Here is a 24,195-nt window from a genome sequence, read left to right on the forward strand (position 1 = left end):
TTCGTCGACGGGCGTACATATTTATGCTGGCCAACCACGGTTGAAAAGGCTAAGTGGCCAGCTTTCTGGAGGACGGTGAAATGTACTCCGAAGCGGTTGTCGGGCATCAGGAGGAAACAAGAGATTGCGACCCTCTTCCGACAGATCTCGACGAAATTTATCTCCACAAGCAAAACCTGATCTTAGTCGAGCTAACTAAGAAGAAATGCGCAGGAGAATCGTTCTCCGAAGCAAACGTTAGGACCAGGAAAGTACCCGGAGAGCAAACTGAGGGAATACGCCGAACTTGTTTTCTACGATAGATTTTCTCTAAAGTGAGCATCGCACGAAAAGTTTTAGCAAGTATAGAATAATTTAAAAATTGCAACAAGCCTGCAATTAGTTCTTTCTGAAATATAACTTGGAAATCTCGAATATAGAAAATATTTTTGAAATGCTAACACTGCAGATTACTTGTTTTTAACAGTCTTGTCAAAGGATCAGTTCTACATTGAAATTTGCTTAGGTTTTTTTTACAATGACGTGATGTGTTCCAACAGAATCTTAGTTAGTAGACCTATTCCAAAAACTTTATGCTTGATATACAACATTAAGTAAATTTCTAAAACAATTTTTTTTGTGACTGAGACGCAATTAGTTTTAAAAACTCGCTAAACCCAGTGTATTCCAGAAGGACTGCAAAAAGTTACAAAGACTTGGCCGCATAAGTACTACTTCTGATCTTTTCACACCACTAATATAATTCGAAATTGTATGCGCGAAGTAGGGTCAATCAAACTAATTGAGGAAGACAATTCGGCAGTTCTATTTAAAAGTGAACACAAACAATAAAACAACAAGCAACAAATTGAGTTGTGTGGCGAAAACGACAATTTGCTAAAAAGTAAAGTTTCGTGTTTAATGTGAAAAAGCCTGCAAGTGTTTGACGTAAAGGAGGTTTCAGAAATAAGTGACTGTGCAAAAAAATCAATTTGAAGTAATAAACCTTACAATAAACCATTTTTTTCTTCAACCTAACGTAAGTCCTAAAAAGCACAAAACTCGTATAAAATATATATAGAAACAGGCATTGAGTTGAATCAGTTATATTGAGAATAAAAACAAAATCTAGTCAAAGAGCATTCAACCTATTTCATTGAGGTTGCTACGAAAGTTGTCAAAAAAAACTTTGACAAATTTAAAAGCCACATTCTTATTGTAGAGTAGTTTAACGCTGTTGGCTACATAAACTTGTTGTTTTGCCAAAAACATAACTCCTAGGAAAATATTCCACTAATAGACCCACCACAAAACTACAAACTGGAAGTGAGCCCTAAAGGAGAAACGCATTAATTTCGGTTTGTAAGTTGTATGAACTTGGATCGAAATTGACACCCGATCCGTTAGAAATTAGGGCATTTCTAAGCAAAAAGGTCTACGACAATTAGGGCATCCAATGGCAGAAAAATCTAGACTTTTAGAACTTGAGGTCCGGGCAATGCACTAATTTGGACCTTTAGGTAAACTCCCGGCGTAGATAAATTGAAAATATTCGTTGAATATTCACAAAAGATTACAAAATATTGTGTGTTAATGTAACAATTATTTGAATGCTGGTGAAAAATCCCAAACTCGGGTGGGCATAAGATAGTTTCTCGTCTATGGTACCATAGGATTGTTACGTCACAAATTGAGGTATTTGAGCCTAAAGCGTTAATGTAAATATTAATTCAATGCACATTATTTGGGTTAGGGTGCTGGTTAGCGTTTGGGTTTAGGTAGGTCAAGTATTATTAAACTTAATCTTTGGAAGCACATTGTTAAGTCAAATTAGTGCATTGTCCGAGACCTCAAAGTCTAAAAGTCTAGACTTTTCTGCCATGCCCTAATTGTCGTAGACCTTTTTGCTTAGAAATGCACTAATTTCTTACCCCAAACGAAAAAAAAATATAGCAGAAATAAAAAAACGAGGTGACAAATTCGAAAGCTGGCGGAAGGAAGCCCAAGCCAAACGGGGTTTGCGAGGTCAGCTTTTCAGCCAGGGGTGCACCTCAAGTGCGGATTTGTCACGATCGCCGTAATCGTAAACCAGCTCCTCGCCGGATTCCAGGTCTCGTTTAGCGACGATCACGAGTCGTGGCAGAGGCTTTTTGCCGCCTTTGGACGGCACCCAGACCAGTCTGGTGAAACAGTTGGGGTTCCTTCGGCTGTGATTGAGTAGGCGTCCGAGGCGGCCACTCTCTGCTGTTGCGTCGATGCTGTTTATACGACGGAGCGTCAAATAGACGGATAAGTACTTAAGTCAATAGGTCAAGGGTATTTAAGTTTAAAGGTACCACTTTTATAACCGAACAATAACGCGGACAGGGCTTAAAACTAGGGGTCATTTGGCCTACATCAATTTTACACAATGTGATATGTGTAAAATTTTACACAATGTGTAAAATCTTCTAAAATTGTACATTTTCTGACTATCGATATGCAAATCAAAACCAATGCAACAACAATGTCAATTTTTTTGGTTATTACTTGAACAATAGTGTGCAAATGCAAGACAACGACAAAACTTATGCTTATGCTTGTCAAAAAAAGGGTTGTGAAAAGTTTCAATAATATAAAAGAGGGGTCACAGATTAGAAATCTCTGCATACATTAATATTGACATAATTTATCTTTGATAAGCAATATGCATTTTTTTCTTCTTTGGATTCAACATGTATTTAGACTGCATATTAATTGCACATTTGCGCAAGAGTTTGAACAGGAACAGACACAGAAAGTTTCTTAACGTTAGTTGTTTGGTGACTTTAATTTGTAACGTCTTAACAAGCTATCGAAATATCATGTTGTTAAGATTCTATAAAAACCTCACCAGAAGTTTTGTCCTCTAGCATTGAAGTAGTACATGTAACAACCAACACTTGAGTCTTGAATGTAGGTCTTCTCACGTTCTCTAGCATCAGGCCAGGATATTAAGTCGCCAGCATATTCAACAACAAAATCACCTTTTGAAAATTTCCTAAAATTGAAAATTGCAAGTGTTTTTAGAAGCGGCTTGAAAAACGACAATTTGTAAAATCAATACCCCAATTTAATGTATGGAAACTTAAAAAAATATCCTTAATCTCTTTGGTGTAGTTTGAAGAAAACAGAAAGCAATTAAATATAGAAATTTATATAAACTGTTGCTACAAGGCATAGTATATTATTAATCAAAAACAGTATATCTACCTCTGATAATTTAGCAGTTGGCTGTTTTTGATTAATATAGAAATTTATGGTCTACAGAAGAGTGGTTTAAGAAATCTGGCATGCCGGCTGTGCAATTCACAAAATCGCCATGTATATAGATATTTAGCCCTACCTTGTTGCAATTACACCTCTTCCCTTGTTTTTATATTCCACAACCTCAAGTCCATCCTCACAATTTTCCAAAATTGAGTTGATAATTTCGTCCTCTTGTTCTTTCTGCAAATTATACATACATTTAAAAAAATTAATCTGAGCTTATTAAAAAAAGTAATTGATCCATGTGGAGATTTTGTGTTTATTCACATACAAACATTGTGTTTATTCACATACTTAGTTATACAGATTAAATATAGTGCACTGGTACCTTTATAAGTGATTTTGTTTTTCTTGAACTTCGCCGCACAGGATAAAAGTCAGTAAGTTTATAACTGGGTGTCGAATTTGTCTTTGTGTTTCTGAAAAAAAAAAATTATTCTTGCCACATACCAATTAAAAAGTATGGACCACACAATTTTGCTATTGTAAAATCTGTGTGATGGTACAACAGACAACATGGTTAAAAAGTACACCTTGCTTGTTTAGCATTCAGAAAAATAATTTGAGGTGTATGTTTGGTCTGTTAAAAATACTAACATATGCATTCATTACTTTCCATACCGGGCCACACAATATAGAATAGAAATACAAAATGGTTTTAAATCATTAGTGACTCTGGAAAATTACTTTATAAGAATTAAATATATATAATAATTCTTTTTACGGTGCTGGTCTAGAATCCTACCACAACACACATTATTTGGGTTAGGATGTGGGTTAGCTTTAGAGTTTGGGTAGGTCAACTATTATTAAATAATAAATCAAACAATACTTTACACACCCAAACCCAAATGGACATCCTAACCTAAATATTGTGCGTTGATTTAACAATTGTTTTAATGCTGTGGTGAGATATTAGTCCGGCGCCCTTTTTAATTACTTGGAATTTTTGGCTGCTTTGACTTTGGTAGCATTGTGCTTTCCTTTTGTCTTCGGTGCTTTAGGTGTTTGATGAATGGCTTCCATGTTGTCTCCATCGCGTTCAACTTTAACTTTCCGATCAACGAAAGGGGACATTTTAAGAAACCCTATGTCAGTCGGTGAGGGTACCATCTTCGTTTTTACAGCCTGTAGTGGAGCATTGCTTACATCATGTGTGGATTGTTCAAACTTTTCTGACTGTGCAAACTTGCTCTCTTTCATTGATTTCGATTCTGGCGAACAAAATTTGTCAATACATGTTTGTTTTCTCTCCGGGGAACCCTTGTCGTCACTTACAGTTTTAGTTTTTGCATTTTTTGCCGCCTTTTTGGGCGGGTTTTTCTTGCTAGGTGGAATTTTCTCGGACACAGTTTCCATCTTAACAAAATTTTACGCTGCAAAAGTGAAAAATGAGATAAATACAATGTAGCATCACAAAAAATACAGGATCAGCATTAAGTTCTAGGTTAGGGTCAAAGTTTGGTTGGTGGACTATTACATTTAATTTTTTGAGTAGTGCATATATTCAATGATTTTTTCAGTGATTTAAATTACTATGTTAGCCATGTAAATCCCCATGAGGTGCCAATCAGCTATTTGGCCGCATGACCGGACACTCCTTTACATTAGCACCTGTTCGTCAAATGTCAATTTAAACAACTTTAATTGATGTTCAGGTGAATACCCTCTTCCTTAAATTTAAATTCCAGAGTTTTGCATAACTTTTATATACATCATTCATATTCGATTTAATTACTCGGTTCAGGAAACTGCCTGTAGGCTATTAGCCTGGATCGCTCATTTACGCTTGCACTCAGTATTTGTAAACGCCGATTTGAACGTTCTACTTTAGTATCCCGGTAAATAGTCTCTGGTCTCTTGCTCTCTTACATTAGGTATTCTGCAATACATTCTGATTGTAAGACACTTAGAAACAATCCTTTCTAAAAAATGGTTAAGTTAAATGAACTTAAAGGCTGTACTGGAAAAAGTGCTTAGCTGTGGCGCATGGGGATACTATTGGGGAACAGGCTATTTCCATGTTTCGCGTACACCAAATATTTTCCACGTTTCGCGTATACCAAACTTAATTTTGGCACTATTTTCAACAGATATGCAAAATGTCAATACAATTCAATTATAAAGCCGTGGGGCAGCAGACAGTACTTTAAAAAATAAAGTTTGATCCACCGATATTCGTGTAACACTTTAATTTTGACATTAGCAGTACAGCCTTAGCAATAGAAGTATAGGGTAGTACTAATTTACGGAATGACGAATGGTCGGAACGCTCAGCACTAATTTAAGTGTTTTACCCCGTTAAAACAATTACTAGACCAACGCACAATATTTGGGTTACGGTTAGCGTTTGGGTGAAGGTGGGTCAAGTGTTATTACATTTAATAATAAAACTGTGAGCGTTCCGACCATTCCGACCAATCATCATTCTGTAAATTAGTGTTACCCGAAGTATAACATTACTACGAAGTCAAAATTTAAAAAACAAAACATTATGTTTAAAAGTTTTTAAAGGGCCAACTCGCTATAGCAAAATAATACAATTATAAAAAACTTAAATATTTAAAATTCGTTTTTATGAATTGCTAGTACCCGAGTTTTTAAAAATACATGACAGTTATAAATTAAACGTAAGGATGTTTTTTTAAAACTTTATTATATACAGACATAGGCATAGCTTAAGGGTGCGGTGAGGTACATATATCCCTGGGCGCCAAGGTATAGGGCGCCAAAATTAGGCTGCTTCATCTTTAAATATAATGTTCTATAAAATTTTAATTGTTTTGCCGTATAAAGTACGGTATAGCTAGATTATGTTAATGTAATAGAAAATTTGAGGGGCGCCAATTTTATAGTTTGCCTCTGGGCGCAAAATACCATGGCCATGCCTCTGTATACCGCTTACAATTACAACAATGCAAAAGTTGAGGTATCATGCACTGAAAGGGGAAAAAAAGTAAGACCTAAAAAGTAACATTACCTAAAGCTCAAAAATCTATAAAACCATAGTATTGCAACCAACAATAATGCCAAATACGCAGTAACACGACAGAATAAAAACCTCGTCCTCTGAATAAGACATAAACCTATCGGAATAAGTCCTAAATTCATTGGAATGAGACCTATGGTCAAAGTATCGCCTGAAACTGCAGGAATAGGGAAGGCTGTACGATTTGGGACTATGAGTCTGGTAGGCCTATCGTCCGTTTTGATGTCGACGTTTGGGTTTGAATTGAAGGTTAGGGTGCCGTTGTTTTGGTACCGGATTTTTTGGCCCTGTTGGGGTTATTGCTGGTGTGGTTAGAAAATGGGTAAGGATTAAAATTATTTGGGGAGTTGGTGATGTACTTGGGACTTGACTTGAAGTTAAGTCAGTAAGCCAAACTACTTGGGTCGAAATTAAGTGTTTTAGTTGTCACTTTATTATAAAATTGGGCTATGCAGGCTATATTAAATTTTGCACGTAAATCGAAGATATTGCAACATTATTTTTGGTTATTTTTTAGTTAATCGGGCGAGTTTATACCAATTTTAATGGTATTCAAAGTGGTTTAATAGACTTTCACTAAGGTAACTGATCACTTGGACTGGGGCTTGATTTGCTATTTGTTGAAAAGACTTGACATGAACTTTATATTAAAGATTTCAGTTGACTGGGACTTGATTGCTTTCAAGATTTCAAAGTGACTTGTTTACAACACTGTGCAAAAGTGCTGACACATGTCTCAAAAATTTACCGAATTACCATTTTTAAGCTATGGCATACGCTTTAATGCGAATTTCTCAAGCAGTTAGCGTAACGTTTTCCTGGGCAGTGCGAGTTTTACATCTGGTAACACCAAGTTTTGTACTATTTAATCCGTGAAGCGATATGTGGCCATGCTACAATATGCTTCCATCCATACACCTATAAGGCACCCGAAAGCGGTTGTTTGCCGCTTGCAAATGTTGCACAATCCGCATAAATAAACATGCAAGAAACTAGAAGATAGTTCTCATAACTTTTGTTGCTGTATGTCACAAGTTTATAATGGATTATTGTGTAAAGAAGTGAAAAGATCTATGGACGATATGTAGGATAAAACATGTCGAAGAATGATTAGGCCTGCCTCTAAGCGCAACGATATAATTGTGCTTAACGGTGCAAATTTACCAAAAAAATTTCCCTGATGTATAGGCCCTATTCTATTTACATAGGCCTAACGTAATTTAATGATATGCAAATAATGCAATAGATCTTAACCCATTAAATGTCTTAAATTAAAATAAAATGCTTTAACATATAGGCTATGCCATTGTTTATAAACAAACTCACTTGTTTTACGTGTTTAACAAAAATTAAAAATGAATTAATTGTGTAGCAATACAATTATCATATACCGATACATTGCAAAATATTTGGATTATACTGCGAAGGTTATATGAATTTTACCTTACCAATTATTTTTTTCAAATGACAGTAAAACGAGATTTGCACATAATTCAAATCCATTAAATGAGAGAGAGACTTAGCCTAAGTGAATCGTACTAAAAAAATAATCTTAGCACAAGTAGGTATACCACTATTTTCCGGACTTTACCAGCTTTCTGTTTAGCGCAGAACGTTGTGTGACAAACAATTCCGTTTAATACATCGTAAAGCAAACAGTAAGCAGCATGAACGACACCGTGTCACAAAAGGTGGGCCGGAAAAAATACCAGTAAAATTGGCCAAAATAAGACGCGTTACATCAATTGAATGGCATAAACTCAACGTAACATACGCTGTGAAATAGGTGCAGAAGTCAACATACTCGGTAAACATTTTTTTAAAACGTTTACACGCAACGAAATGCAATACTCTATGCGTGTCATACCCTTATTACGATTTGAAAGACTAAAGGTAACAAACCATGATAAAAGTAGAAAACGGACTTCAAAAAACTTTATAAGAGAAGTAACGAAAAATACTATTTAAAAACAAAAAGGTATCCCAGCCAAGGTTGGTTTACTATAACTGCGTTGAACAACAAACCTCGGAGTGGCTTCGGTGCGCAAAAAGAGTTAAGAGCATGGTAACGAGAGATTGATTGCCTGTGCGTAGGATTTTCCATTGAAATGAACATGTTTTGTTACAAATATAGTAACTTTGTTCCGTAAAACTTGTTTAGAAGAACTTTTAGGAACTAAAGCAAGTCTTAGTTGAAACTCGTAAGATTTTTTGCCTAATTGCCAAAAAGTGTTAGCCAACCATCTGCGTTTGAACATTTGAACATGGAAATTGCATAAAACATTTTTTCAAAAAATAAAGAGGGAAGCAATATTCCGGTTAAACGTGTGTAAAATACGGGCAAGCTTGGTGGCGTTTTATTGTAATACAATGAAAATCGAGATAGTTGCTAAACATTATCTTTAGAATAAAGGTAATTGAAATTGGGTTAACGCTAGTTAGCGCTAATTAACGTTAGTTGATTGATTGCTTTCAACAAGCTAACAATTATCACGAAGAAATCCATTACTTTTGCCACCTGAAATAGTTGTCACTAGCCTATGGTGCTTATAAATTTTTAATTTGCTTGTTAATAAGATAAGGCAATCAACGCAATAATCACAAGAAGACAAAAGTAAATATTCGAAACTTTCAGCCGTTCTGCACCACTGCACCCAGCTCCGGACTCCTTTCTGCAGCAATAACAAATATTTTATTGGTCTGCATGATTTTCTCTAACACAGTACCAGGGTGTAACTCAAACGAAAAACAACTTTGATTACCTCAATCCATCTCCAGTGTAGCCAGCTTTGCAGGTGCACGTGAAGCCCAAAGTGCTGTTGTCGACAGAACAAACGGCCTTCTTGTCACATTTGCTTGGTTTGGCAAGACATACTGAAACAGGGAAATATTTGAGAAACAAAACTAACCAATAAAATCGCAAACATCTCATTTATTGATAGATGAATCAGGTGTCACTATGACAAATTGTATTGAAAACAATTTTACCTCTTGACCTGATAAAGCACGGTTGTGCGAAAGCTTGTGGAGAATTCAATACAATTTGTCTTTATATAGTGCCACCTATGAATTATCCATTTAGAATTAGACAAATACGACTATTACAAAGATTACTTTTATTGATAGAAAGCTTACAACTGCCGTGTTCGTAGTTTATTATTGGCCAAAGTAATACAAATCAGTTAGTTTTTCGAAAAGCGGCAGCATCAAACCACCAGTAATATTGAAAGCAGGGCTGTCCGACAATATCTAATCAAGACGGGTACCCAATGCTAAATGGTAGTATTGGATTCCAAAATTGTTTTAAATCATTTGAGCCAAGTATTGCTAGCTACCTCGGTGTTTTGCATTTTTAAAGGGATTGTTTAAAATTGCACAATAACAATAAAGATACTTTTCCTCAGGTTATTTGATTTATTTGTATTTCAACTTGGAAAACATTACAGTTGCACGTTTTTATTTGATCATAATTTGACGTTTCTTGTAACGGGTCGGCAATACTTTTATTGAAATATCAGGTTTCTTTATCGGAATAAAATACGAAGTATGGCACTCAAATAAAAGACAATAATATATCTCAAAAGTTTACAGTGGCACTTGTATCGACATCCAATTTCTGCGTTTAACTCACCTGACATTTGCGTGGTTGTAGTTGGTTTGGGCTGACACTGCACACCGCCATTAATCATTGTACAAGTGCTGGTTGCGTTGTCGCAAGCGTTGAAAGACGGATCGCAAAGACTTGCATCTGACACAAGTAGACGAGTAAGTCATAGCTTTAAAGTGTACGAAAAAACCCTGTGAAGATTAGCGAACAAAGCAAAAATATTATAGCGTCACTGGTGCACTGTTAAGGTAGTTTTTTGGCGGTTTAAATGGCCTGGTATATTGGTTGGCAACCTGCGGCTATGGAACCTCATTTGACTCTTTCATTTCGGTACTGTCACTTTCGTGATTGAGAAAAAGTTTTTTTTTAGGAAAACTAATTGTCGTCATACATACTTGACAGAAAGTTCAGAAGCAAAAATGTCATAATGAAGATGCATTTAGTCTCTAAAAGCCTACCATTTTTTTTTAATATTGAATACGATCCTGTTACGATAAGTTATTTTTCGCAGACAAGAATGCCGTTAAAATATAAAACAATAAAGTTCTACGCACAACTATAACACATCAGTTTAAATTAGGCTATATCTGCACGTTATAAGCTTTTGTTTTCAGTATAGACACTTATGTGGCAAAGAGTTAACACTGATGAAACAGAAATGAATGGCTTTTTCTTTGCTAAAGGTTATCGGCACGTGGACATAGGATAATTTTAGCCAGATGGTAGTGATAAAACATTTAAAACATATGTCGATTTTCTCTCGATGTCAAAGCACCTAGAAACGTTTTTACCACGCTTTCGACAACATTGCAGACATAGCTGGAAAAACTGTTGTTAAATTAAAAAATGTTAGATAGACGTCTTTTCAACATTATATGTTTTCCAAATTAAATAAATGAAAAAACAGGCATACCTATTGTATAAGATAGAGAATAAATATTTAGATGTGTCTTTTTTGAACTTCGTTTGCTTTCGGCGTTAACAGTGAGCAAAATTGACACAATTTTCAATAAATAACAAAAAAGTTTCACGTTCTTAGATATCATATCAGCACCGAAGAAGAAACGTTTCCGTTATCACTAAAATGGCACTTACTTTTCAACTGAATTTCTCCAGAAAGCCTGCAAACTTGGCTGTTGATGCAGTACCGAGTTTTTACAGTGGTGTTGTAGGTTGTTGAGATGGAGTACCTGTAGTTGGATCCAGGTGTGAGTCCAGTAAACCGCACCATATAGCCAAAAGCGGTTGTGTAGCACCCGCCGCTAAGCTCAGCGGGTATAGTAGGGTTGGTAAAATTGGTTATTTCCTGTAACAGACCAAATTGAAAGTTAAGTTGATGTTGTGCTTAGGTGGACCGTGATCTTTTTTATGTATAAATGACTCTAATGAATAAATATCTGGCCTCGAGAGTCTACAGCAAAGGTTTTCAACCTTTTATGCACAGCGGCCCAAAAAATAAGACCGCGGATATCTGAGGATTAATGTGTGTAGTTAAACAATTTTACGTTTATAATTTACTGCTTTTAATTAGATTATTCACATATAATAACATGCATTATATCCAACTTAATGTGAAAGTCATGACAGCGTGGGTAACCTGTGTTAAAAAAGAAAATTTAACTTTACACAAATGTTTATAACATTGATGAATTTCTACTTTACGGAATGTAACTTATAATATCACAAAAACGAAATGTAACTGATAATATCACGGTATTTACTCACTGGTTTGCAACTTGCAAGTGCGATTGCCAAGGTATAATTGGTTTGATAGCTGTGTATTACCAAAAGTGGGCAATTTTTTTAGTCTGATAACCACTGGACTCATTGTTTATTCTTGGAAAACCGATATTAAATATGGGTCTTTTGATAGTTAAATGTCATGCAAAGATAAACATTATCTACTTATACCGAACATATAATTATATCTTAAGTAGGATATATTGGAAATATCTGATGCAACAGACGCTTTACCACCGTCTTCTTACCAGGGCTGCGAGGACGGAGTCGGTTTGTTTTGCTGGAGACGGATTGGGGACTCGAGTAAGACCACGTAAAACTACCGAGTTCCGGTCCAATGTGCGCATGCGGATTACCAAATTTAGAAACAAAGCCAAAACATTGTAAATTGTAAAAGTGTAATAGCAAATAGTGAAATATTTTCTCCAAACATGTATTGTGGTTAGATAAATTATATAATGCCCCTATGAGTGAAATGCTGATCATCCACCATTTTTTTACGCAAACGGGTTGAGCGTCGAAGCCGGACTCGACGCTCGACGAAATCGCACATTTGGCCGCAGTCGGACTCGGAATGCGGGAGTCGGGTAATTTTGTCTGGCCGGAGTTAGACTCGGAAGTCAGACTCGGGTTGTTTTTAATCGACTCCGGAGCCCTAGTCCGAATCCGCAGCCATATATACCCTTTTTCTTAATATACCTTCAAAAAGCACAGTGGTAGAGCGTAACCTTTATGAAGTTGTACTGATGAAAGATACATAATTTGGTATTAAATAAAAAAACAAGTGCTGTATAGGCTTGTATGGGGTTTTGCGTAATAATTTTAGTGACTTACTGTTTTCGCGATCACTTTGAAAAAGTCGCCAAACTCCAAAACCGAAACAGTAAACCCTTCCTGTGTGAGAACAGGTGGAAGCCAGCTTAGGGTCACATCTACTGTGTTGTCCGTTAGGTTGACAGAAGTGGTGGCGATGGCATTGATTGGCTTTAAGTGCGTAATATTTTGTGCTGAAAGGAGATATATACGGGTTTTAGCACATAGCTTAGGACTAGTGTTAGGCAAGATTATTTTGAATCGTTGGCTTAGTTACGTTCTGTAATGTTACCCTGTTGCCGAAATATTAATCAACTTCAATCATATCCCTTTAACTACAAATGAAAAGTTTAATCATTATTACACCAATCATGTCGTATGGCGTACTCTATATTCTAATAGTCAATCAAATTTTTAGAATTGGGAGATCGATTATAGTTTTGCTGTCAAGTTGGCCTAACTAAAATAACGTTTTACATCATGGTCACGTAAAATCTCCTTAAACTGCAATTACTAGTAGATTAATTTTTTTAACAGAACTTTAAATTTAAAACAGGGCAAGTTGTCTACGCTTTAAACATTTATCAAAGTTTCATAATCGTTTGTTGGATAGGAAATCATTTTGGGATACGGGGATAGTTAAGGAGATAACTATACTTTGATTGATATCAATTTGGTCTAATAGTTTCCTTTCTCACTTCGGGCGAGAGCTGTGATTTTTTTAGTTTTCATAATGTACCGACTTTTCCACAACAAGTACAACAGATAATCCAAAGCCACAACCTACTGCAACAAACTGCAACAGCCTGCAGATAAGTAAGTCCCAAGGAAGACGATATCACGTCTTCGCAGACATAGTTGACCACCGAAGTCTCGCTATTCGCAGCCCCGTAGAATTCTCTACAAAAAGTAATGTAAGTTATACAACCGTAAACGACAAGATCGAGGTTACATAGTTGTACCAACACAAATTGGTAGGCTACATTCGTTCTCACTTTGAAAATCTAAACACTTGTCGGTATTAATGTAGCTTGGAATTAATTGGTGTATACCAGTGTTTTTTGGTTATTTTAAGGTGGTAAATTTAATTAGGCTAACATTTATTTAAGTAACTTTATTGGTAACATTTAATTAAGTAACTAATATGTCGGGTAACTATATTTTTATTGCCGATTCGAAATACTTTTTGGTGTGTGAAAAACACGTTTTTTGTGCTTTAATTTTATTTTGGCTATACTAAATATCAGGGCTGCGGGTCGGAGTCGGACTCGGGAATCAAACAAGACTATGTAAAACTACCCAAGTCCCAAGTCCGACGTGCGCATGCATAACTAAAACCCTAAACTGATGGGGCCTGAAAACTGTGAATTGTAAAAGCTTAGTAGCAAATGGTGGAATATTTTCCAACCATGTATTGTGGGTGGATCACTTATATGACGTCCCTATATTGCCTAATATTCGTGTTATTTTAGTTACGTCGATGGGTAAAATGCTGACTGAAGATTCAGAACCGGACTCGGGACTCGACGAAAGCGCACATTTAGCCGGAGTCGGACTCGAAACTCGGTAATCGGAGTCGGGGAAATTTTTTGGGCCAGAGTTGACTCGGGTTATTTTATCCGACTCCGCAGCCCTAATAAATTTCATTGTTTTTTTTCCAAAAAGCATTGTCTATTTTAAACCAATACCATCGCTAATCCTGTTAAAGAGAAAAATTATTTATACTGGTGTTACTAAATTAGTGAATTACCTTTTGTAAGGAACAATGTGAAAGTCATATTGAGCGTGAAAGTCAGCTGGATACGTGGCTGATCTCACGTGCTGCAATAACACACAAAATTCTAGTTATACGTGAATAACATTATTTTATATAACACGATAGATGTGCAACTTTATTGATTTGGTATCGTTTCAAAACAAAAAAGTCTATACGCTCAAATGGTAGAATATTAAAAATATAACACCAGGGTTTGTAACGGGGTTTTAAAAGATACTTTAGAACTCTATCATACTATAGTTTTGTGGCAAAACTACAGAATTTATCAACTTTTTACCATAGCCAAACTAAAGAAGCCTGGACTTTCTAAAGAGTTCAAATCTCGTAGAAAAAACAAATGTTTTAATTTATTTTCGAGAAACCTGATGATAAGAAATTCATAATCGTGCTGTATATAGTCATTTAGGTATAGGGAACGTTTTCCGTCTCTCAAAAATAGTATGATGGTTTTAACGTTAGCAGTATAGATTGGGCCAGTTCATTGGACGAGCAGTCGAAAACGTATAGTCGTATACCGACGGCCAATGTCGTATACCGACGACTATGGGTCTCTTCAACTTCCACTGTTTTAATGCGCACATACGTTCATATCGTATTCGAGTTTTAACGTCCATGTACACTGTACAACATACAAGGAAATCTAGGTGAGTAAAGGTATGTGAGTGGGTAAGGAAGAAACTGAGTTGTGCTTATTTCTGCAAAAGTGTAGCCTAAGGTGCGCCTCTTTGCGTTTAAAAATAAAAAAATGCGTCTCGTGGTTTCTGGCCTGTTGGCCACCCCTGACCTATTCCATAGGTCCCCAAAAGATCTGCACTCATTTGCCATGTGTGTGTGTAGGTTGGTACTTATCTCTAATCCCGGCCACTCACGTTTCCGACGATATCGTACACTCCGGAAGACGAGTTAGCCTTCTCTAATGTTCCAATGCAGCTGACCGACGACACGTTGCTGTACACTGTACAGTTGTCGCGCCGGCACACACAAGAGGCCGACGTGTTCACTTGGCTAGCCTGCTCCGAGCAATCGTTGAACGCCGAGACGTTCGCGCACTCTGGCCCGGTTATCCAGAGATAGTCGCCCCTACGAAAAAACAAATTGTCTCTAGCGCTAAACGTGGAAAGAACTTTTCCTGGAAAAATACTTTTACTTTTCATGGGAAAATACTTTTACCAAATTTTGGTTCCAGGGTAGGATAAGGTATGACGTAATGCTTTATGCAGCTACGCGCAACAATAAAAAATATTAAAAATTTTATGTATTTTTTGATCATCTACTGTCCTAGGAGAATATATATCATAATACTTATACCAACCCAACCCAAACGCTAACCAGCAACGTAACCCACCAAAATGCTGCACTAAGCATTACGTCATACCTTATCGTGATTACCAACTGGTGAAAGTATTTTCTCCTGTGCTGATTCGACTTGCTAACCACATGGGTAATATTCCTATTATTTTTTGTCACTCTTTCTGAGAATAATTCAAATGTATTTATTGCGAATAGAAAATGATCATGTTACAGTTTTCGGTGTCGATACATTCGATTTTTGGCATATGAGCCCATCTTCTTCGTTTTAAGCAGGGCTTACTGAACTCCTTTTTCTCACTGGACTTATTTTTTTTTATATGTTCGGATATACAATTATTGCCAAAGTTCATTAACCTGATATTTAAAATACTATGCCTGGTAGCAACAGTTTATTTATTAACCTGATTAGCATTAAACGGAAATGAACAAAAACTGTAGTAATAAGCTTTAATAAAATGTCGTTCTGTTTAAAATTTCATCACAATTTTGTTTGGACTTGCATCTGCACACATTTCAACTCTATTTTATCTTTATTAAGGAAACTATAGGTCGCGAGCTTGCAGAATTCACTCTGCCTGGCAGATTTTGGCCGCCAAACGTAGTTTGCTGAGCCCTACCAAAGGACAGTTTTACAGTCGTGATCCTGTTCCATAAAGTTACCTTCGCTACTATCAGTAAAATGGTTCACTTACACGGAGTGGGCTATTGGAGGTTGTAGGGAATACTTTACCCTTTACCTGGACCGATTTTCCACATTGTTACAAAACCACAAAATGTAGAATATAGTTGAACAGATCTTTACTTATCAATAGTAATGATTTGCGCAACTGGAAAATATTTATGTTGATGCGGTGTAAATGGAATTAAAACAACCAAATGTAAATACACTCAGGTTCAAATTTCCGTTATTTCCTGGTTTGAACAGCCGTTGTTGTCAATTCTACAGATTCAATTGGCCGTTAAGCGCCGAATATATTTATCTGTCGACACTCGACTTTTTCTGGGGCTCGCAGCTGTTTTTGGCTCTGCAGAACTCTACAATGTCTTTACTTCCCATCGGTTTGACAGATGAACGGCCTTGCTAATCCCGTAATAAAAGCTGGCCAGACAGAAATTAAGGCGGGACTGTCAATCTGCGCACGATGCTGTAAGGTTCATAGATTTCGTGCTTTTCCCCTACATATAAAAGCTTAGGCCTATATAGCGCCTGATATAAGGTTGGAGTTTAATTGTCAGGAATACCTAAACATTAAACAAAACTTTTAGATTTTTATTTATGTGAAAATGTCCTTAAACAAATGTTTGAGAACAAATGCCTAATTTGATGAATTATTGACTCTTCTTTGACTTAAGCAGTCTACTTTTAATTACATGAAATAGTTGCCGACTCCTAAAATTTTGTAGCTGTCGTCTAAGCCAAACCTTTAGTTAATTCTCTTAACTTAAGCAATGATCCTAATGTGAGGGTGGGAATAGGGCACATTCTTGATGGAAATTGGCATAGTGTAACGCAATGCTGTTAAGTCACACGACGATACAGTCTTGGAAACGTGATTGTTCGGCAGTGAAAAAGCCATTATTCGTGTGATTAAACAAACTTCCATCATTGGAAAGACAATTATTTGCATGAAATTTGCGAGGGAATAATTTGTATCTGGTTAGATTGGCAAACCAGCAGTCATATAAAACAAGTATACAAAACTAGTTCGACACTTACGTGGGTGTGCATGGTGTAAGGGCAGGTATGATGGTTGTGGTTCGGCTTTTCTTAAGGCGGATTAGAAATCCATCGACATCCGCGCCTGCAAAGAAATTTCACGCCTTTATTCAGTTTGCTCAAACAAGGTTTGTTCACTAGAATGATCGCGTCTCTTTGGCCAAGAGGTTTTACATTGGGGACAGTTATGAGGATGACGAATCATGGCGACTTAAGGCCTCAAAATGTGTGACAAAGGAGGAGCCGGTTTTATTTTGTGGATTCGACATAGATTTCGGCCAGTTAAGTCACCCTTCACTTTGATTGTGTACGTTTGAGCTTATACTCCCCTCCTTATAACTCCCGGGTTTGCGATAATCGTGGTTGGACCGAAGTTATGAATGGCGTTGGCGGCTCAAGACGATATATAGGAAAGCAATGGGGCATGGAAAAGTTATGATGATCTAACAGAGAGATCGCATTTTTGTTGCGGGTGATCCATCGAAAAGCGGTATAGGACGATTGTTTATGATTATTTTTGACCTTTAGGCATTTGCTGAAGTGCTATGAGTGTTAAAAACTTACAGGATTAACATATAATTCAATACGATTTTTTTCGCATTCTATTTTCGTTCGGTTGTGTTCGCGTTGCTTTTTGTTTTTTTGTTTTTTTTGTTTGTTAACGCATCCTAGTTTAGCTGACAGTTTCAAGCATCTTTTTCAAAAGAAGAAGGCCTAAATGCAAAATTGCTTAATATTTAGCTGACGCTGCACATGCATAATAAAAAAATTATTTATTTTGGACTTGCTAATAATGCGTAATCACACGCGTTAAAGATGGGTGACATTTTTGTTGTCGTGTGGTCTATTTTGGTACAAAAAATATAGTTTGTCTCAACTATCCTAACGAATTAACGTCTCAACAAAGAATGGATGGAGTTAAACAAGTCAAATTTTTTTTTTATAAAACATTAAAACGCTATGGTTGGTTAGGATTTGTTGTGACTTCTGTGCGATTTTTAATTACACCACTTGTGGAAAACGAACCTTTTGAAGAAAAAGGGGGAACTATACATATTTCACGCGTAGGCTATACTTCAACCTGATTAAATTTGGTAACCGTTATGTTTCTCTCTATGGCTTTGGGTACAAATAGGTGTTTGAAATAAAAAATCAACACGACATGTGACACATAATCCAATTACTGAAAACAACAAGACCTGACAAGGATCACAACAAGGTAAATTAGGGCCAAGTGATTTCCGTTCTATAAGTGTACTGATGCAATACACGCGAATCTAAATAGAACCAAATCAATTCACTGTCATGAGACTTTATTTTATTAAGTCAAACAAGGTGTAAGCGACACCTCTTTTTCATAAATGTTCGACGGCGCTATATTTACGACAAGCCTGTTGTAGTTCAAAGTTGCATTGTGCGGTTACTATATTCTTTTAAGTCCAGGAAGACTCAGGGTAATTTCCTGCTTGAATCGTGGAATCAAACGTGTCATGACCAACAAATGGCGGGGTAAGTGACTGTGTGTATAGTTAACAACGAAGGAAATTAAATAAACCCGGACAGACATGGCCCGATAAACCGGGGGCTTTTTTAAAGTAATCATAGATGCTGGGGAATGTTCAAAGCCTTACCCATTGTTGGGTGTATAGTTTAATGCTGTTCAAGCTGAGTTAAAATTTTGTATTTTTCGCATAACGCTTTTGGATCGAACGTATCGACTCGGTTCGGTTAAACATAAAGGAAAAAACTTGACAGAATATAGTTCTACAATTTCAACTTTTAACCGCGGCAGTTCATTATTTAAATAGTAAACCTCGTGCAAATAGAATCCCAATTCCGCGTTTATTCAATACATTTTATCGCTTTAACCTTCACTGCCTATAGTTTCAACTGTTTTGCTTTGCGAAAACAGAAAAACTTCTAATTAAAAACACTACGAAAAGATTATATCAAACCTTTAAACTTTTAGTTTTGATTTTAATATTTAAGAAAATTTATTAATCAAAAACCAGACGAAATGTGATCCAATTGAATGTTAAACAGAAAATAAAATCTGCATAACAAAACGCAATTATACACGCTTAAGCTTAACTAATTTCTTAATATCGAAAAACTTCTTCCCGTTTTAGCCAATGGTTACCTGTTATGCCTGGATGCATGAAGTGTCATATAACTTTGCATAAAGTCCATGCCGAATGTATAAACTATGCGAATCGAACTAAGAATCTTTTTTTGGAAAAAAAGTCCTGAAAAGCCCTAAGCGGTAGAACTACAAGATTTTTTTAAACTTAAAATGAAAAAAAAAATACGGTGCCAAATTTAGACGAGGTACCGGTTTTTGAAGTGGGCTAATTATCTCAAACTCCACAGAACGCTTCATTTTTAGCCGTGGTTTGTTTATAATGAAAAGCCTGATATGGTGGAATAATTTAGGTAGAATATTTACCCAAGCGATGGAAGAAATATGTTAGCAGTAAACGTCCTATAGTTAATGTCCAATGCTTTCATATTACCTTGTACATGATTAGTACAAATAAAAGTTAAGTGCCAACTGTGTGGACCCTCCAAGTGCTTCTTGCCAAAGTAACCAGAAGAGGCAAAAATAAGAATTGGTTCTAGATTTAGCAGATACTGGAATAAATTGTTACCGTTTGCAACGATGTCCCAGCTAACTCTAAGATGCAGTTGGCCGTCCGTCAGCAGCGAACTTGCGTTGAACGACAATGTTAGGTTGCTGACTGTAGCGTTGAAGATTTGGTTCGTCACTGAAAGAGGTAAAAATATCAACAGAGGTTTAAGGCATGGCCAAACAAAAATTAATGCTGGCCTAATTATGTTCAAGTATAGGTAGAAAAATATTTTGTTTCCATATTTTACCTGTTTGTTGAATGCACCCATGCACCCAATTCAAAGAATCTAACTACACCGCGCCTAAACGAAGTCATCCGCAATTAAGTTACTTGTTTTACTTAAAAAATCCATAGCCAATTAATTGCCAAAAGCTGATAAATTATTTTCAACTTTATAAAAGGATTTTGATCTACAAGTAGACGATTTTTGCGTCATAGTAATATTATGTTGCGTTATGTCGTATTCCAGCCAAGATCCTTGTACAATAAATTAGAAACAAAAATGATGGACGGGGATTAATCAATAGTTAAGTTTTATTCCAATACAAAAGATCCTTGACATTTTTGAAAAAAAAGTAACTAAGCCTGGTGGGGTGCGAAAATGGAAAAAAACGTCCATGACAACATTTTTAGGGTTAACGCGTTGCGTCAAACCTTTGGGTAATTTACCCCAAACTAATTTATGTGGTTTGTGCTTATCTAACTTAGAAATGTCGCACGATTTTTTTGCATTATTCTACCTCGAACAGGCTAAGCACAAGCCAACATCTGCAAATGAACCCTCATTTTATAGAACATTTAAACAGTAAAAGACTAACTAACGGTTTTGCGAGGAGCTTTGCTTTTGAATCTTAAACAGGTGTTAGCCCTGTCTATCTATAGAACCTAAAAGTATAGGCAAACACGGCCAAGCCTGCCCCCCGAAACACTGTGCGGTGTCTGATGTTTACAAGGGCGTAAGAAATCTAGGTCGCGAACATAACGCGGCGGACGGAAAACTCGACGGGTAAAATTACCGGGTGTTCGCTGCATCTGCGGCTTATCCCGAAGAAGAACTACCTTGCGTGTGTGGGTCGAGCACTCAGCGTTAACGGACACTTGAGTTTCGTTTCGCGAAAGCTCAGGTTGCATTTCAGAAATATACCGGACGCAGTAGATAGCTGCACACTTAAAGTTATAAAGGGCACAACAACGGACTACACCTACCGCATTGAGCGAAACTTTGTCAGCGCACCCCCCCCTCAATTAAAGAATCGCTTGAAACCAGTTGGACCCTTCATCGGGTAAATTGCCCTGCGTACATGAATGGACTGCAAGATTTTTTTTAACTTAAAACGAAAAAACGCCCGGTATAGCGATATCAGGCATTGTCAGTAAACTCTACAGCAGTGGTCGGCAAACGCCGGTCCGCGAAGAGTTGTTTACTGGTCCATATAGCAGGGTTGTCAGATTAGAATTTTGTTTAAACACGAACTGTACGTAAAACCTGGTAAAAAGTCAAAAATAATTAGGTGTATTTTTGTCTTTAAAACACACTTACATTCGTTTTAATATAGCCTACTACTCCATGGTTGATTGTTATGATAAAAAATCACTATTTTAGTATCAAGCTCTCGTGAGGTTCAAAACAACTAGTTTGTTGTGGCTATATGAGTTACATAGCACGTTTACAACATCCAGAATGCTTTTTTTATTACAAAATATTACTTCTAGTGATTACAATATATCGAAAAATGGGCTGAAATATCATGTGATTTAATTCTAAGCGTGCTCACCTTAAAGTGCATTAGAAGAAATTCATGCCAACAATGTTTATAAAACTATGTCCCATAATGAAATAATTTATTATTTTGAAATTTATGCAGAAAAGGTTTCGAAAAAACGTATGTTTATAAATTAGTTTTAGCCTTTATAATTTTAGATTATAAAAATAATAAAAAAGCCAAAAAGCCTCATGATTTTTCTGACCTCAACCACGCTAAAAAATTATTTTGTTATCAAAAAAGCCATTCTGGCAAGCCTTGTACGTATGTCTATCCTATACTTTTCAGGTGTCGGTCTGTGGTTCGTACTTTTTCATATTGCCATTATATTTTTTTGTTTTTATATAACGTAGGCTAACTTTTGAAAATGTTGTGTAGGGTCTGGTCAAAATGGGATATAGGCTACATTATTATATGTTATACCAAAGTGTGACTTCTTTTGAAAGAATGCTTTAAATATCCTTATTTTGACAAGCTGGTAGGCTAAAAACACAGGAATTGTTAATAATGGTATACAAGTGTAATTTAAGAAAAAACGTAAAGGCGTAAAAGTTTTACTAAAATGTGCCGCGGGCTGGGTTAAATTAAATTGTTTGTCTGGCCGGATGCCGCCCGCGGATTTCGGTAAGTTCAATAATTCCTAGATGGGAGCATCTCTTTGCTGCAAAACAAGCATAAAGTTCGTATTGAAAATTGTAAGTATTTTTATTTTGTGAACATTGGTTGTTTTTTAAGGCCGGCCCGCGACAAAATTTTAGTTTTAAACCGGTCCGCAGTGCAAAAAAGGTTGCCGACCCCTGCTCTACAGCACGCTTTTTTTTGTTAGCTTGGCCCTGTTAAAATAAAAAACCTGGTATGATAATTTAGGTAGAATATTTTCTAACGGCATTCTGAAAATTTTAGAAATTGCTAAACTTACGTAAGAAAAAAGAATTTTTTTTCTTAGTTGAAAGAACACTTAAGCTGATATAGAGCTTTGGTCATACGGATTTCCTCCCATAACAAATATTTGGCCGATGCTATATTTTTACATTCAGTTTTCAAAAAAAATCAGTTTCTAAGTTATTTGAACGATAAAATCAAAAACAGGAATGGGTTGTAACCGTAATTGAGTTTCTGCGTTTATCACATAAAATTCCTAAATAAAAAGCAGTCATTTTAAAACCTGACCCCTTGTTTACGGATTGTACTTACGTCTGGCGCACGGTCGTCGACGACACCAGACCAAACCAAAGAATACAGACAAGGCGAGAAGTAACTGGCAGAGTTTCATTATGTTATGTTGCCTTTAACATATGATACAAGATGTGTAAACTATTCCTGAATAAAGTATTCACAGTGAGTAAGAGAGCAGCTATGCAGTTATACACATTAAACAACAGCAGCTGAGTTTTGTGTTGCACGAATCTCAAGCAAAACGCTTTCTTGCTGTTACTGAGCTATAATCATCATACACTGATCGAAAGCAAACACTTGCCCAACAGTCAATGAAATCATTGATAAAGCTCTCGTATAACAGTCCGTAATATAGTTATTTTTGTCGCATATGCCGGGTGACGAAGCGCACATCCCACACAAAATGGGGCGTAGAGTAAAGGCCCGTTTAAGAGCGACGACGGAGACGTCAAGACACGTTCGCGCAAACTGTGGGAAGACTTGGCGTTTTGTTTTTCCCATCTTTTTTAAGACTTGGCGGTTTGTTACGACAGAAGGCTTCCAGTTTTACAAGGCGCAGTGCGTTTCGCGCGAGTAGCGCTATCACACGCGTTTGGCGACGACAGACTGTGTGTCAATAATTTTTGTTTGTCGTCGCGCGCTGTTTTTTACACATAGCCCAATTTATTTCGCTTCGGATCGAGGGAAGTGCGTTTTTTTTCGGCGCTATGTTACCGTAGAAGCGGTCGTTGGATATGGGCGGACGATTGTTGCTGAAAACTACCTTTAGAGGCACATTTCCCTTATAAAACCAGATGCATTTACTATATTGTGTAGAGGAATCAGGTGGCACTGTATAAAGACAAATTTTATTGAACTCTCGACAAGCTTGCACATAAACGTGCTTCATCAGGTCAAAGTATGATCTTGTGTAGTAGCCTACAGCAAATCACAATCAACAAAACGTTTGAGATGCGGTTGTTATAGGCTAATATGGCAACTCAAAACCGAAACTGCAATACAAATAACAACGTGTGTTTTATTTAGATATTAATGTGTGGGAAAAAAAACATTGCAAAGCAATTATCGAAAAGCAAATTGCAAAATCAAGTTTTAGTCCACAGCAACAAACTCCTCACCACTCCATAAACCTTCGATAAGTCTTCGTACAAGGCTTGGCTTCAATTATACCGTTTAATGGCATTGTCTATTTTTGCATTTCCTCAAGACGACAGACACACTTTCCTGACATTTTTTTATTACCTTTAAATTTTACAGGCTAAGATATAACTAGATCTTGCGAATCCATAAGGTCACCTTAACCAAAAAATCATTCTGCAGCTAGCGACACTCACGTTATTTTTACAAAACCTTCGTCTTCGATTCTTGCGTCGAATACTCGGCTCTTACGTAAGATTTCCCTTTT

The 24,195-nt window shown here is 36.5% G+C and overlaps 2 protein-coding genes across 2 annotated transcripts; both read right to left on the bottom strand.

The window, feature by feature from the left end:
* Positions 1-789: 789 nt before the first annotated feature.
* LOC146137676 (N-lysine methyltransferase KMT5A-A-like) lies at positions 790-4,585 on the bottom strand. Its single transcript, XM_083393940.1, has 5 exons — positions 4,208-4,585; positions 3,596-3,686; positions 3,344-3,447; positions 2,852-2,998; positions 790-2,237 (listed from the first exon to the last, which is right to left on the bottom strand). The coding sequence occupies exons 1-5, from the start codon at positions 4,468-4,470 to the stop codon at positions 2,006-2,008; spliced, it is 837 nt and encodes a 278-aa protein (XP_083250066.1). The 5' UTR covers positions 4,471-4,585; the 3' UTR covers positions 790-2,005.
* Positions 4,586-7,877: 3,292 nt separating this feature from the next.
* Positions 7,878-22,936, bottom strand: LOC146137677 (uncharacterized). The gene is made up of 11 exons (XM_083393854.1): positions 22,809-22,936; positions 19,870-19,986; positions 17,222-17,306; positions 15,063-15,273; positions 14,167-14,237; positions 13,204-13,316; positions 12,438-12,610; positions 10,959-11,169; positions 9,888-10,004; positions 9,019-9,130; positions 7,878-8,928 (listed from the first exon to the last, which is right to left on the bottom strand). Exons 1-11 carry the CDS (start codon positions 22,885-22,887, stop codon positions 8,826-8,828), a joined length of 1,392 nt encoding a protein of 463 aa, XP_083249980.1. The 5' UTR covers positions 22,888-22,936; the 3' UTR covers positions 7,878-8,825.
* Positions 22,937-24,195: the final 1,259 nt, after the last annotated feature.

This window comes from Ascidiella aspersa, chromosome 7 (assembly GCF_963924565.1).
Source record: "Ascidiella aspersa chromosome 7, kaAscAspe10.2, whole genome shotgun sequence".
Taxonomy (NCBI): Eukaryota; Metazoa; Chordata; class Ascidiacea; order Phlebobranchia; family Ascidiidae; genus Ascidiella; species Ascidiella aspersa.